Genomic DNA, 14722 nt, shown 5'->3' with positions numbered 1-14722 from the left:
TTGTAAGGGGAGCCAGGGTTGTTACAGTTGATGTTGGTTTGATGATGAGACTATAAAGTTTTAAAATACAAATTCTTATGTTCTGAAGCCTTCATCAGATCCACTGCAGGTCGAACAACGTTTTCAGTTTGATTGCACTGCATACAGGTCTTTTTAAAGTCTCTTATTTTTTTTTTCCTTCTAGTTTTTAACATGAAGCAGTAAAAATAACAACATTGTATTCAAATAACCATTTGTACAAGATGAATCTATTGATCTCAGTAAAAATTTCCAACGAAGTTTGTTAATTTGTGTATTTTTTCAACAAAAGTTTTATGCATTTTAATCACATGTTTACAAACTTAACAATTAATTTTATGTAACTTCTGCTATTGCTAGTTATCCGAGTATTTGAACATTAAGTTTGTTATTTGAAACAGTGATTTCTTTTAACCCTTTAAGTGTATAAGAACATATATAAGATATTTCACATTTTCCAAAACATTAATAAGCTGTGTGAGTAGACATGGAGAAACTCATATGCAGGACATGTATACATAAGTGCAGCATGTATGTAGTGTGCACTGAAACAAATGTGTATCTGAGGACTAAGAATGTTGGCCTTATGACAATGGCAAGTCAAAGGTTCTCTTCCTCAAATGGTAAAAATAAGTTTGATACCATGCAACTTTTTCCAGCCCTTGGCATAGAAAAATGTGTGCACATTCTGAACTTGGTGTACCGTGAGTAGTTCTACTGACATAAATAGGATTATTAGATGAGTAAAATTGAATATGCTAGCAAGATAATAGAACTGTTTCTATGACTTTGTCTTGTGTTACTGAAGTGTCATTACTGATTACTGATGTTTTGTATAGTAAAACTAATAGCTTTGTGTTAGCTGTGGTAGATAAGTCATCAAGTAGGTTTCCGCAGATTGCTCTAATTAGTAATGATCTGACGGTACTGTCACTAAGCTAAATAATTAGTAACTGACTATTCTTTGTATAAAATAAATTATTTTAATTCCTTATTTAATTCTTAATTCTCTTTTAATGTAGTGGAAACTACAGCACCTGTAGCATTCTAGTTGTGTATATTGGTTGTTACAGGTGACCTTACTGTTTCTTTTCTTGAATTCTTTTCTTGTCACAATGCTAGACATACACAAGCACTAGCAACAACTCCATGTCAGGCTCCTTGAAGCGGTTGGAAGATACCACAGCTCGATTTACAAATGCAAATTTCCAGGAAGTTTCTACGCATGTTTCAAGTGGAAAAGATTCTTCGGAGGCTAGAGGGTCAGAGAGCAAAGGGAAGAAATCTGCAGGTCACAGCTCAGGTCAGAGGGGAAGAAAGCCTGGTGCTGGAAGAAATCCAGGAACAACTGTGACTGCAGCTAGCCCTTTTCAGCAAGGTATTAATCGTTCCACAGCAATACTTCTTTTGCTTTGACGTGAATTAGACAGAAATCTTACATATTTAAAACAGATTACATACTGAGAGGTAGCTCATCCTTTATCCTCAATAATGAGAATGTTGTTTCACTTGGGAAAACATAACTTTTTTCAGGAAAAAGTGTTTATTGTCACAACATGAAAAAGAAGGTTGTGCATCTTTAAAGGGCAAAGGTGATACTTTTGTTTAGGTTGTTAGGGTATTTTCTTTAACTGCTAAAACCCAGAAGTTTCTTATCTGCTGAAAGGTTTGTCTAGGGTAACATTCAGCATATGAAATTGAGTAGAGGGGTCTGTCTTAGCTCTTTAAGGGAATAATACAAATGTGTTTTAATTAGTCCATATTAGAACAAAACTGGTAATGTATAGGATGTGATGACTGCTAAATAATTTTTCAAGGTAGACTTAAAATATACCACTTTCTTCAAAGTTAGAGATGTTGCTCATTGAGTTAATTTTTACTGTTATGCAACGAGCACTTCCAAATTTGTCTATTTTTCAGTATTTAATTTTTTTCGTTTGAAATACCGAAATATTTTTTGTTTAAATTTTCAAAACTTCTAAAATTTTCTTCTAGAATTTCACATCTAAAGAAAAATCTTGTCCGCTGTAGGTGGCAAAATAGATCTTTATTATGTGCATGAAATTTCTTTAAAGCTGCGTTAAATTAATCTGATATGTTACTTAAAATACAGAACAACACTTTTAATGATTTTTAAATTAAAGTAGTGATATAAATTGTATTTTTAAATGAAATAAGTAATTTTTAATGGATAAAATGACAAAATACTAATTTCTAAAGGATTTTTTTCAATATCTAATGTCATATTTAGGAGTATTCTCTTGGTGGGATAGCAGTCACCAGTTAAAATTTTGTAAAACAGTACCCACATACACTCACCCCTAGAAAATTACTGAATGTCAGTGAAAGTCAATTGGTGTTTGTATTTCCTAAGTTGCTTCATTTTCTGCCTTGCATGTGCTAATACAGTGTTGAAATGACTGCACTCCAAATATTACAGAAGCAATGCAATTCTATTACACAAAAGATCTGTACGATTCTCTGACAATGTAAAGTCTTAAAATGCCAATTTTATACACTTTGCTCCACTTCCTTTCCTGTCCTTTTGAAAAATACCTCTTCTGTGGAACACCTCCTCAGCCAGGGTAAATTAAGTGCAATTGCTGTTCCCCTGACCTGTGTCAGACCCCTTATTTAGGTAGAATGGCAAGGAAGATTGCAGGCACAGCGTAGATGTGATCGCAGCACGTTTTATCAGCTGCCTTCTCTTTATTTGAAAGTGTTTAAAAGAAAAATCTTGCTGTGACTTATACTAAATGTTTGTTATGGTTTCAAAACGAGGGATATCAAAGGTGTTTTTTTTAAAAAAAAGTTGTTATTCTCCATTTATTCACTTTTACCTGGTTTGTGCCCTCAAACTTAATGATGAAAATCTGAGATTCAGATCCAGCAGAGGGGAGATCAACAGTAGAAACAGCGAGTCATTTTAAGAACAGATTCTTTAGCTCTTGGTGATGCTTTCCATGAAGTCCTTGTACTTGAGAGTGTTGTATTCTAAGATATTAATCTTTTCCGCTAGTTTTCATCAGCAACAGAAAAAAAAATAATTTTTGTACTTTTCTTTTTCTTTAGGAAGCTTTTTGGGCACTCCTAGCAGCATAAAGTCGTCATCTGGAAGTTCAGTTCAGTCTCCCCAGGATTTTTTGAGTTTTACAGAAACAGATCTGCGAAATGATAGTTTCACTCATTCTCAACAGACTTCGTCAACCAAAGATGTACATAAAGGAGAGACTGGGAGTCAAGAGGGGGCTGTCAATTGTTTCACTTCCTTAATTGGTCTCCCTTCATCATCAGCTGTTTCCCAATCTAAAAACTTTGACAGCTCACCTGGAGACATAGGTAATTCAAGCCTTACTTCTACAGCATACAAACGAGCTCAAACTTCTGGAATAGAAGAAGAACCTGTAACAGAGAAGAAACGGAAAGGAAATAAGCAAAGTAAACATGGGCCTGGTAGACCCAAAGGAAATAAAAGTCAAGAAAGTATTTCCCATCTTTCAGTTTCTTCTGCTTCCCCAACTTCGTCTGTGGCTTCTGCTGCAGGAAGTGTGACGAGCTCTGGTCTTCAAAAATCTCCAACTTTGCTCAGGAATGGAAGTTTACAAAGTCTTAGTGTTGGCTCATCTCCAGTGGGTTCAGGTAGGCATTCATTGGATTTATCTTATTCTCTCGAAAGGCATCTTTGTTATTTTAGCCTTAATTCTGAGTATGCTTTTCAAGAACAGAGTAACATTTCAAGTATCTGGAAAGTCATGTTAGGAAAAAAGTAAAAAAAAGTAAATATTAAGAGTGTAACGGTTGGAAGAGTAAGTTTTGTTCCATAGATAGATACCAATGCATTGTAGGTGGCTATACTAGATTGGCCTGTGTATTGGCCTATATATGAGAGGAATGCAGCTTTTGAGGCTGTGGGGGGGAATAATAAGTTGCATGAAAATAGGTGCTGTGGAAACTGAGCGACAGGCTTAGCTAAATTAAGAGATAGTATATGCAGACTATATATAGTCTGTATGTTTTTTTACTTAAAGAAAACAAAATCAGTACTCAGGCACGTTAGCTGTGCTTACTATCCCTCAATCTTTTTTTCTTTTACAATTTAGCCCAATTAATTAAAAAAAAACACAAAACGTATATATGGAGATATTAGTGTAAACACATAAGAGGATATTCTGAATCTGGACTCCTGTGTAGCCAGATGATGATTTCATATCCTGGTGTGCTTTTTTCCAATTGAAATTGGCTGGTTTGTTCTTCCTCTGTTCTAAATGTATATACAATTTGGGCTGTGAGAGGCTTTCTGTTTTCAGTAAATCTGTGTGTGGAGTGATGTTGCAGAATACTGTGTTTACTGAAGTCTGTCTTGCTTTGAAGTTTCCCTTGGGGTCTCTATATATTTGGTTGAAAACAATAGCGAACAAACTATCTGATACTCATAACTTGGAAATTTTATCATTTTTTATTGTTCTAGTTCTTTTTTTTGGCTTCATTTTCCTTTTTTGAGGGCAAAGGAGAAATGAAACTTCAATATTTGGTTATGGGCAGGTTTTTATTCTTTTACGTATTTTCCCTGTATGCAATACGTAGTTTAAAAATATATATGCTTTAAAAAACAGAGGCTTCATATTTGCTTCAGAATGAGGCAGATATTTAAGAACGACACCTTGATCTCAAAAATACTTAAGTCTTTGGTAGTTGTAGGCAAATGATGATTATTATTAAGGGTAATAATAGCAGTAGCAATGGAAGGTATTAAAAAAGTGTTTTTCCTGTGTAGAAATTGATAGGATGAAACGGTATGTGACAAAACTTCCTAGCTCACTGTTCATCTTTTTGATTAAAGTGCAGTTTTAGAAACACGTTAACCTCTTACTTGTTATGGTCAGAGCTCACCCAACAGAGTTAGATAAGTATCCTGATGACTTGAGTCTAAACTTTCTTATTCCTCTATAATCCATTTGAGGTGGATTATGTATTACATCTGAGGTAACAGATGGAAGTACAAGCTCTTATTTTGAAGAAAATGACCTGTATTTCCTGCTTTATAATTGTCCCGGAATATTCTGGTCTCGTCAGCTCCTACAACAGGCCTTTTTCTGGCCAGGTCCATCCTTGCTTCCTTTGTCCTCTTTATTAGATCTCGTTCCTCCATATGTTTATAATGTTAAACACATTGTGTGAAAAGCTTTGAAATACATGGATGGGAACACCATATAAGTTTTATTAAAGTTATCATGATATGGAGCCTAGAATTTCACCTCTGTTAAGCACACTTAGATTCTTGCTCCCCAGCATTAGCCCTGCCCTCCAAACCAGCGGTATTTATAAAGGTGCTGAAGAACATATGTGTAAACAAGCAACCTCCCCCTCCCCAAAACAAAAAAAGCCCACAAAACCCAAAGAAGCAAAACCAGATGGGAAATCTGCCTTTGAGCTCCAAATTCATCCACAAGCTTATGTTTGAGTCTGGGCATATTGTTTTAATGTACTCTTCTCCCTGTTTTCCTCTCTTTCTTTTGGTTGTAGTGCTCCTTTCCTCACTTCATCATAAGCTTTTTCTGGGTTTAGCAGTCCATTTACAATTTTGTTACAATGAGGAAGGGCATATGAGTGTTACCAGTATTATCAGAGGCATACATCTTCTCCTGTATGATATGCTGATTTTTCCCCTCCTTTGAAATGTCTGTATGTTGTCCAGTAACAAAATAGGACAAGTGAACCTAAACTATTTGAACCAAATATCATGTAAATGCAGTGAGAAGAAATGTAGAGGAAGTCGAGCCAAAAAGTTCATACTGAATCGTACTCGGCATTATTGTATTATTTTAAAGAAGCAGAATCAGGAATGAGTGAGACCATGCTAAGTAAAGCATTTGAGACACTTTGTCAACAATTTCCTCCTCTTTTTTTTTAATTTCCTTACGAGTTATAGTTATCTTAAACTATCATTCTTTCTCCATTCTGTTAAGTCTGTTTGTCAAGATCCATAAAAATTACAAAAATCATTCCAAATGTGTGATAATCCTATTTTCACAGTTTATGTTGAAATTAGATGATAGATGAAGGAAAGCTCATTTAAAAAAGTAATGCCAATTCATCATGTGCTATTTATGCGTGTTCCATAAAACTGTCATTCAGAGTAAGTGCATTCAGCTCATTCTGTGAAAACATTTGTCATCTCCAAACTTCGTTCAGGTCCACAGAACTTCTGCTTTACTGCTTGGTAAGATGAGAGATATACCATTAATAGTATAAGGCCATGCAATTAAAAGCTGGTACAACGCTCAGATTTTATTACAGTTGCCACGCCACTGATCTGATATTTCTGAAATTTTGAGCACTTGAATTTTTCAGTCCTAGTGCTCTATGCAACCTTAAATGAGCCACTGTATGCATTAGTTTGTTTGACAGTTCACTTACAGAAAGGAATGTAATTTTTAAAATGAAGTAAAATTTAAATGGTAGGGTAATAAAGAATTTTTATATTCAATTAACATTTTAATAATACCTCTCTCCCTGTTAAAAATACAGCTACTTTAGCCAATAGCAGCTAATTTACAAACCATACCTATTTTCCTGGTGGAAATTCAAAGGCACTGTAAGTTTGTGTAGTAAGACACCAGTCAGTTGTCAGTGGGAGTTATATATGGCTGATAATGCTTTTCCCCAAAATGGATTTTGTCTGTTCGCTGTGTGCTGTAAATTAGGACTGTTCTTCAGAGTGATTTCAGGATCTGATTTTGTTTTTCTTTCAACTTTAAAATTCATTTTAGTTGTATTCACAGGATTAGGTTCTTTCTGAGCATCCTTCTAGGGAATAATCCTTAAAGATTTCTAGTCCTAGCTTTCCTAGTCAGATTACTGGTTGTAGAACAGCCATCCGTTCTGCTGAAGATTTTTCTTCTTTTTGCAACAATGGTAATTAAAAAAAAGTAGAGCTTTCGTCCTGGAATTGGAAGAAATGAATAGCATCTTGTCCCATTGCTTACCTGTGCAAATAGTAGCAAAATAGATCAAATAGGTTTCTTTTACCATATTTGCATTTTAATTCAGTGGTAGTGCAGAAATTAATAGTGTGGTTCACGTGAAGAAACATGCAGTTATGGTAAATAATTTTCACACATTCTTTGTTTTTCCGTTAAGCTGCTTAGACAGGCTTTGGCCCCTCTGTTTGGAATGCACTCCAGTGAGTGAAAAACTTATGGGAACTTGCATCCCAAAGCAATAGGAAAAAATCCACTTTGTGACATGCAGTGCCTTCTGACTCTTGTGGGGTAATGCAGCAAGGTAAAATGAAAAGCAGTCAAGTGTCAGAAATAAATCAAACTTTGTCTTTTATGGTAGGTAAAGTTCTTGCAGTTGTTCTGCACAGATACTTATTGCTAGAGGAACGGCAGTGCTTTAAGCAAATAGGGATGCCTCTCCATCTCTTCCAGTTCCATTCTTCACTTCAAGCGTACAGCGAATTGTATAGTGCCAAGTGTTGCTAAGGGACCACTTGTTTCGATATTTAAAATTCCACATAATATTTTTTATGCCCTTCTGAGTACTTTTAAATCCTAAAAGAACCTGTAGAGCCCCCCTCCCCTTCCAAATTGGTCTTCAAAGTGATGAGACCATGCTTTCTGGAATTCCTTTGTCACAGTTCAAGCAACCTTGTTATTAGATCCTATGTTTTTATTTCTGTAGCAGATGTGTTATACTCTTGACCAGTTTTCCGAATGCTCTGGTTGGTCATACTACACAGTTTTTACAATGAAGGACTTATCCAAACCCAGTATTGTACTTCAATATAGCAACATTTCAAATTCTGGCTTAGAAACAGTAGATGTTTTTTGGCACAGGCCCCTCTTCTTTTATCTTACGCTTCACCCACTCTAATTTTCAGCTTTGTATAGGAGTTTACTAACGGCTTCAGAATAGCCAATGTATTTTAGTCGTCTTTCTCATCTTGTTCCAGCAGTGATGATTCCTCAGCTGTTTGTTAGGCTGCTATGCAAGGAGATGATCTTACCGTTAAGCTCAGTGCTGTACTGATGATAGAAGAGAAAGCTGAGCTTCTAAGCAGATAAGTAACTTGGAGTCATTCTTATGGAGTTCGAGTCCCTCAGAATTCATGCTCAATCTTCATGATGTTATGTTTAAATTCCCCTGTAGCCTTTGACTTACAAGCTAAATCTATCAGGGGAAAGAGTTTAGATAAAAATGTTCTGAAACAGTTTGTGCTGTTGTTAATCAGCTAGGTGCCCCAGAAGCCAAAGCAGAAAAAGAAATTTTACTGTGTTAAAAAACCTGTTAGTATTCCAGATAGGGGAGGATGGAAGGGACAAAGAGATAGTCATAGATATTAATGACCTTCAGGACTAAGCAGGCTGTGTAGGAAACACAGAAGGAAGAATTCTTGTCCAAAGTTCTTACTGAGATGTTTTGGAAATCTGCTCTTGTCACCCCTGTGGTACTCATTTCAAGAAGTGATAGTGAAGTTATATTACTTTAAATTATTTCATAGATAGTACGACTCGTAGAGTACTTAATTAAAACTTTCTGAAAAAAAAAATTAACAAAACACAAACTGAGCGGAAAGATGCAATAATTTGTAGATTACTGTATTTAATTCTAATACTTATGTTCTCCTAAAATATAAATATGGAACAGTTGAGAAGAGACATAAAATGTTGAAATTTTTTCAAATGACCTTTTCAGAGAGTGTCTTAAGCTCTTTGATAGACTGAAAAGTCCTGGAGACAATTTCAGTTTACAAAATGGTTACAAATCAGTGTGATCGTAATTGTTGTGTGGGAAGAATTAATATTTTTGATCAAGAATTTTCCATCGATAATTGCATCACGACAGAAAAACAAAAATGCAGACCTGTAGTGTTACCTAGATGGGCTACTGTGAAGAAGAAGTCTTCAGCCTTTCCAGCGGGAGGTCTCTAGGGTGCCCAACCTGCCGTGGAATCAGTAGTTTGTGCATCAGCTCCCCTGTGAATGGTGCAAGAATTTAGAAACTGTTGAAGTATTGTTTTGAAACAAAACTTGATTTCAGAGAAAAAAAAAAAAGAAAGGAAAAAAGCACACATTTTTCTTCCCCCAAAGAATTGTAGAAAAATTTGAGTAAAAACAGGTACAAGGGCTTTCTGAAGCGATTATGTTTCCCAGGAAGGGGAAGGTAAGTTAGAACAATGAAAGTGTGGGTTGCAGGTCCAGCTGCTTAGGTCTGCTTACAGCAGAGAAATTCTTGGCGTCTGTAGAAGTGATTTCACCTGACTAGTTAACTGTTGTATGAGAACCTGAGTGTCTGGCAGGTTGAAATATATATTTTGAAGATTACTTACTTGAAACTAGATTCCCAAATTATAGTGTCACTCTGGGCATTAGTTTCTAGTTACATTTCAAAATCTATCATACCTCTATATATTTATTTAAAGATGATGATATACTTGTGGTGCTCTGGTAATCAACAGCAAATGGTATATTTAAATTGCTATGTACTTTTGATACATTTTGGAATAATAAAAAAAAAAAAGTACACGGGAAAGTGGATATTTTCCTGAGTTCCCTCTTATGTCTTTCATTTAAAAACGAAATGCAGAAGTTTTTGGTAGTTCTTCATTTCTGCAGAAAGTAATCTTTTTTTCTTTTTTTAACAACTGAGCAGAAAGATGCAATAATTTGTAAATTACTGTTTGAAGCTGTTTTTATTCAAGCTTTGCTAATCTTCTACCCAAATATGAATTTCATAATTATTAAAATAAATTCTGTGGGTCTAGATTTTTGCCCATAAAGAATTATTTTCACAATTAGTATCTAAATATGATGTATGCGCAACGTAATAAGTACCTGTATGAATACTTTGTTCATTGTTGGCTATGTCTGTACTAGCAGAGAAGAAGATGGACCAGGCTTAAAGGTTTGTTACGTCGCTGTGCTTGCTGCTTTTCAAACTGAGCTAAAAGTCTTGTTTGATGGGGGGGTTGGTTTTCAGAGAAGCCTATCATTTTTTTCTGAACTGTACTTTTAGGTTATTTTTGGCCCGTTGTAAGCCTACCATATGCTGTGTATTTGTTAGGGTTTAGTCTTGAATTCTTAATAAAAAATTGCTTATTTGAGGTGAGGGTAGTCTGGGCAAACTACACTACATGGATGAGAACTAGCTGGCAGCTTTGCTCTTACTGTTGCCTGCATAGTGAACAAAATAAACTGTTCAGTTTTCCCGAAGTTGATTATCTTCGCAGATGCATCCAGTAAAAGTAGGTAGTGTTATTATATTTAAAAAAAAAAAAAAAAAAAAAAGAAAGAATATACTGAAACTTCTAATTTTGAGCTTGGATTATGTCATGTTTTTTGTCTCTTTTTATAAAACTAAAACTTAAAATTTAAAATGAGAGAGGGGAATAAGGAGATGCTCTGAAACAATAAAGATTTCTCTCATATCAGATGCCATTGTTGAACGTGGTATTTGTTTTGAAGGTGTATGTCTTTTGTGAAAGATCGAGCAAATCTTTGATGAAATTCTCTTGCTGTGTGGAAAAGAAGTGAGATACAGGTGTTGTTTCCTTCCTTGTAACTGCTTAGTTCCCAGGATCTCCTTTTAAAATTACACTTTTGAAAACTTGAGTGTGAACACTTTCCAGCATCTGGAGCCAATTTACTGGAGTACAGCATTCCTTGTAAGTCAAATGCAAGATAGCCATCAGTCTTTTACCTCCATAAAGTCTGCTAAAGGTGACAGGAGAGCATAAAGCGTGTGGGCGGGAGGAGGGAAAGAAGAGGCTCGACTGTAAAAGTGGTAGTGCTTTAGTTGCTTTTGGTCTGTTTCTTGTCTACCCCCCCTTGAAAACTGTACTTTTCAGATCGTACAGGCTTTCAGGTCTTTCAAAAATCAAGCTTAGGTGAAAACCAGTAAAGGATGTGTATGTGCTGGTAGTATTTGCAGGTTTTTGTACCTCTGAAGACTGGCCAATTCCTGTGGTAAAACTGCTCTTTTTGCTGTTGTTCTCAGTCAGAGAGGAATTGTAGTTAGCGCTTAAATATCATATCTGTTTGATGTGAAGAGAAGAGGTGCAGTATCAGAAGGTAAACTGTGACTGGAAGCTGTTTCAGGATTAAGATCAGAACAAGTAACTTCTGTGGAAGAGGCTCTGATGCCTAGAGCCTGTGGTAGATTGTAATCCTTTCTGAGACTGGAAAGTTCTAAAAAGAAAACACAAAGGCAAACAACACCACAAAACAAGCAAAAACCTAACGTAATATAGTGGTATAAGGAAGGTTAGATACCTTAAAATAATTGAGGTTTTAACTGAAAGAATGGGGACAAGCCCATTAAGACTTAAAATGCACAGATTCCTGATCTGATGTACAACTCCTCTCAGAAGCTCTACATTGTTTTTAAACAGATAGACCAAGCTTCTGATTATCAGCTGCCCCTTTCCCTGTGCTTCCTTGGTGTTCAAATAATTTATTTTGGTCTCTTAAACAGGTTGAGTAGGGAAGATAGGAGTAAGGACCTAAGGCTTTCAAAGCTCCTCATAGCCTGTGCTGTTGTGTGGTACTGTGTGTGTGGCTTGGTACCATGTTAGGGCACACGTACTGCAGGAATTCTTGCTCTGTAGTGAAATATTGGGATATTTGAAGCCAGGCAGTGTGGATGCTGACAAACTGAACACCTAGCTCTAGTTAAAATGTTAGGAACCACATTTTTTTTTTGGTGTAGCTTTTACAGATAGGATTGAAGATTCAATAGCTTTTGTATTTCACAACACTTTAAAATGGAAAACTGTAGAATCCAGCATCTGTTGAGACATAATAATTTGGCTTAGCTACACTAACTGACAATATATCCCTGTGCCTTTTAACTGTATGTCACTTCGTGATGCTTCATAAATGGTACCTCTCCTCGTTGCTTACAACCCGCAGGATCTTTGTGTTGATTCAACTGGATGCAAGCCCATTTTCAATAAATCTGCCCAGCATAAATAAAATGCAGAAAGTTGGCACAGATAAGCCAACAATGTATTTCCAGAAGATTGTTCAAGTAAACTTCTCTTTCAGGAGTATTAGGCATAATTTAAAAAATACTGTAGGAGTTCTATATGCAAGTATGCTGTATATAAGTGTACTGTCAAAATACATAGCAAAGTAGTTTTCATAAGAGCTTGCGTGGTGGTAATGCAAGAAATAGTAAGTGAAACTGTTTTATACTGATAGAAAAGCTGCTTCATTTCTAATCCTGATCTGGACTTTAAAATGGAATTTTTGCCAATTTGAACTGAACTGGGATTTAACAATTAGTTTGGATGTAAACTCACTACTTCATATTGTTCTTGTTATACTTCTAGTTTTTATTCAGCTTTTAAGTAGAGTTCTTTTTTTGGTATCAGTTGGTAGATAATGTAGGGTGTTTGCAAGAAGGCCATCAGGATAACATAAAAAAAAAAATGTTAATTTTGAATGTGATCTAGCTTGCTGTGTCTTTTTGAGAGAGTTATATGCAGAGGTTAAAAAAATAAAATGCTGGGAGTTTTTGTTAGACTAAGTAACTTGAAATACTGTTCCCCCCAAAAAACAAACAGACAAACAAAAAACCAGTGAGCCTCTCTAGTCTTTAGAACAGTATAGTTCTAGGAACTTTGATTGAGAAGAGATTTATGAAAGCTGTAAGCAGAGCTGAAGAATATTAGCGTGGGTCTGGGGATTTTACATGAGTAGTCCTATCATTTCACTTGTTCTTGACTTATTTAATGCCTATTTCCCATTTGTTGTTTTATACACTTAGGAGAAGGATTTCCTGACAGGAATGACTAGAAGTTGCAAGTATTTTTTAACCAAAAAGCAACCCATAAGCCATTAATAAAGTTTCTTTCATGTAAAAATCTCAAATGCGGATTTAAAAAAAAAAAAAAGTGCAATAACTATTACAGGCTGATTCCTAATCTGAAGAATTTAGTGGTTGATTAGAGCAAATAACGTCCTATTGGGGTAGAAAATCAGTAGACCTTCTTTCTGTTGTAGGATTAGTGGTAAGCTTGGAATTTACTTTTTGTATGCATAAGCAATTCTCTTAAAAACAGGTAATGAGCAGTAAAAGGGTGGTGACTCAGATGTAGGTGGTGATACGCAGTCGGTTCTGATATATATTGAAACTGAAATTAATAAACTGGAAGCAACAAAGTCTTCCTGACATTGTGAACAGCATTGGTTCTAAGGAATAATAATTGTGAGCTTTTAAAGCAAGCAATAGCAGCTACCCTAACGAATAGGTGAGGTTTTCAAAAGAGGGACTTAGCCCTGACTGGGAATAGGCAAGCACAGATGGAAAATAAAACAGTGTGAAATACAATATTAAAGCTTATATTTTTTGGCATATATGATCACTATTCACCATCCCTGACCTTTCCTGACATTTCAGCTTGCTGGAGTTCAGTGGCTTGGCTGTACACTGTAGGAGAAGACTGGGTGGCTGAGATGCTTCTTCAGTGAGGAGTCAGGAAAAGGCAGCTGCCAGGAGAGGCACTTGTACCAGAAACCCAGACAGTAGCTCTTCTTTCCATCCAGGATAAAACATCTTTGTCTTCTTCTACCTTCTACTTAGGTGTGGTTTGGGGGTTTGAACTGTACTTTTTCGGTTCTGTGTTGAAGCTTGAGGAGAGTCTAGGATGGCCTGGTGTTGGCCGTTCATCATACCTGTACACAGTTGGCATTAGGATTGTTTGTTCCAAAGGAGTCAGGTTAAGCAGGATGTTTGCTTGCTAGGATTCCTTACATCATCTCTCTAGGTTGAATTTCAGTAACTATTATTCTGTTCCGTGAATCCATCTTTTCCATGAACTTGTCTAAAATTTTTTGAAACCATTTATGCTGTTAATACCTGAAACATGGTAGGTGAATTTCATGTTTTTGTGTGGTATAAGGTATAGGATCTTCTTACTCCCTATCAGCAATCTTAAGGATTTAAAAAACAGCAACAACAAAAAACTTTCAAAGTGAAGATCAAAGGTGAATCCTTTCATGACATATTTATGTAGCACATGCTTATTGAAAAAAGTTCATTCTGATAAACACAGTAGCAGATTATTAATGTCTAATAAGTGTCCAAGAATCAATACTGTTCTTTTAAGGATTTAGTAGACCGGGAATGTTTACACGTGGACAAAAAGTCCTTTTAATAGTTGCAGTCAGGAGGAGTGACACTGCAGCTTGTTCCTATCACTTGTCTTTAGCTCTGCTCTCCAGTTGCCACACAACTGCTTGTGTTAACCCCATATCGCCGACAAGGTCTACGGAATTGTTTTGTCAGCTCTTTAACCGTATCTCTTCCTAATTTGTCTCTGAAGTACGTGTCCTGTAGTAGTAAATTATTCACTGGGGTATATCTGGTGTATTCTGCTTGAAGACTCTCTGAAAGGTCTGAGTGATGTTTGGGAACACGATGCGTGTGATGGTTCGGGTTAGTGGCAGTCCCTGTGTTGTATAATTTTAAAGAAACAATCAAAAATTACAGCATCAGACAATCCAGGGTGTGCTTGTTTAAGGGAAGAAAGATGATGATAAAACTAAAGGCTCCTTAAATTTGAAAGAGGCTTTCCTTAGTACTGACAGCAATGGTGGATCAAAATGGCTGCTGGTTCTTCTGTGGAAAAATTGAGCATAACTGGAACGAATTGATATTATAATCAAATAATGGCTGGGCAGAGTAAGTGTGGGTG

The 14722-nt window shown here is 36.0% G+C and overlaps 1 protein-coding gene across 5 annotated transcripts in view; it reads left to right on the top strand.

The window, feature by feature from the left end:
* Positions 1-14722, top strand: part of MLLT10 (MLLT10 histone lysine methyltransferase DOT1L cofactor) — a 129681-nt gene that overhangs the window by 67991 nt on the left and 46968 nt on the right. For all 5 annotated transcript variants that reach the window (XM_035545225.2, XM_050708653.1, XM_035545227.2 and 2 more), the window contains 2 exons: positions 1141-1396; positions 3091-3657. In XM_035545225.2, coding sequence (XP_035401118.1) covers positions 1141-1396; positions 3091-3657 — 823 coding nt within the window. The remainder of the gene's footprint in view (positions 1-1140; positions 1397-3090; positions 3658-14722) is intronic.

This window comes from Cygnus atratus, chromosome 2 (genome assembly GCF_013377495.2).
Source record: "Cygnus atratus isolate AKBS03 ecotype Queensland, Australia chromosome 2, CAtr_DNAZoo_HiC_assembly, whole genome shotgun sequence".
Classification (NCBI taxonomy): Eukaryota; Metazoa; Chordata; class Aves; order Anseriformes; family Anatidae; genus Cygnus; species Cygnus atratus.
The sequence above is the reverse complement of the archived record's forward strand: the minus strand, read 5'-3'. Positions and strand labels throughout refer to the sequence as shown.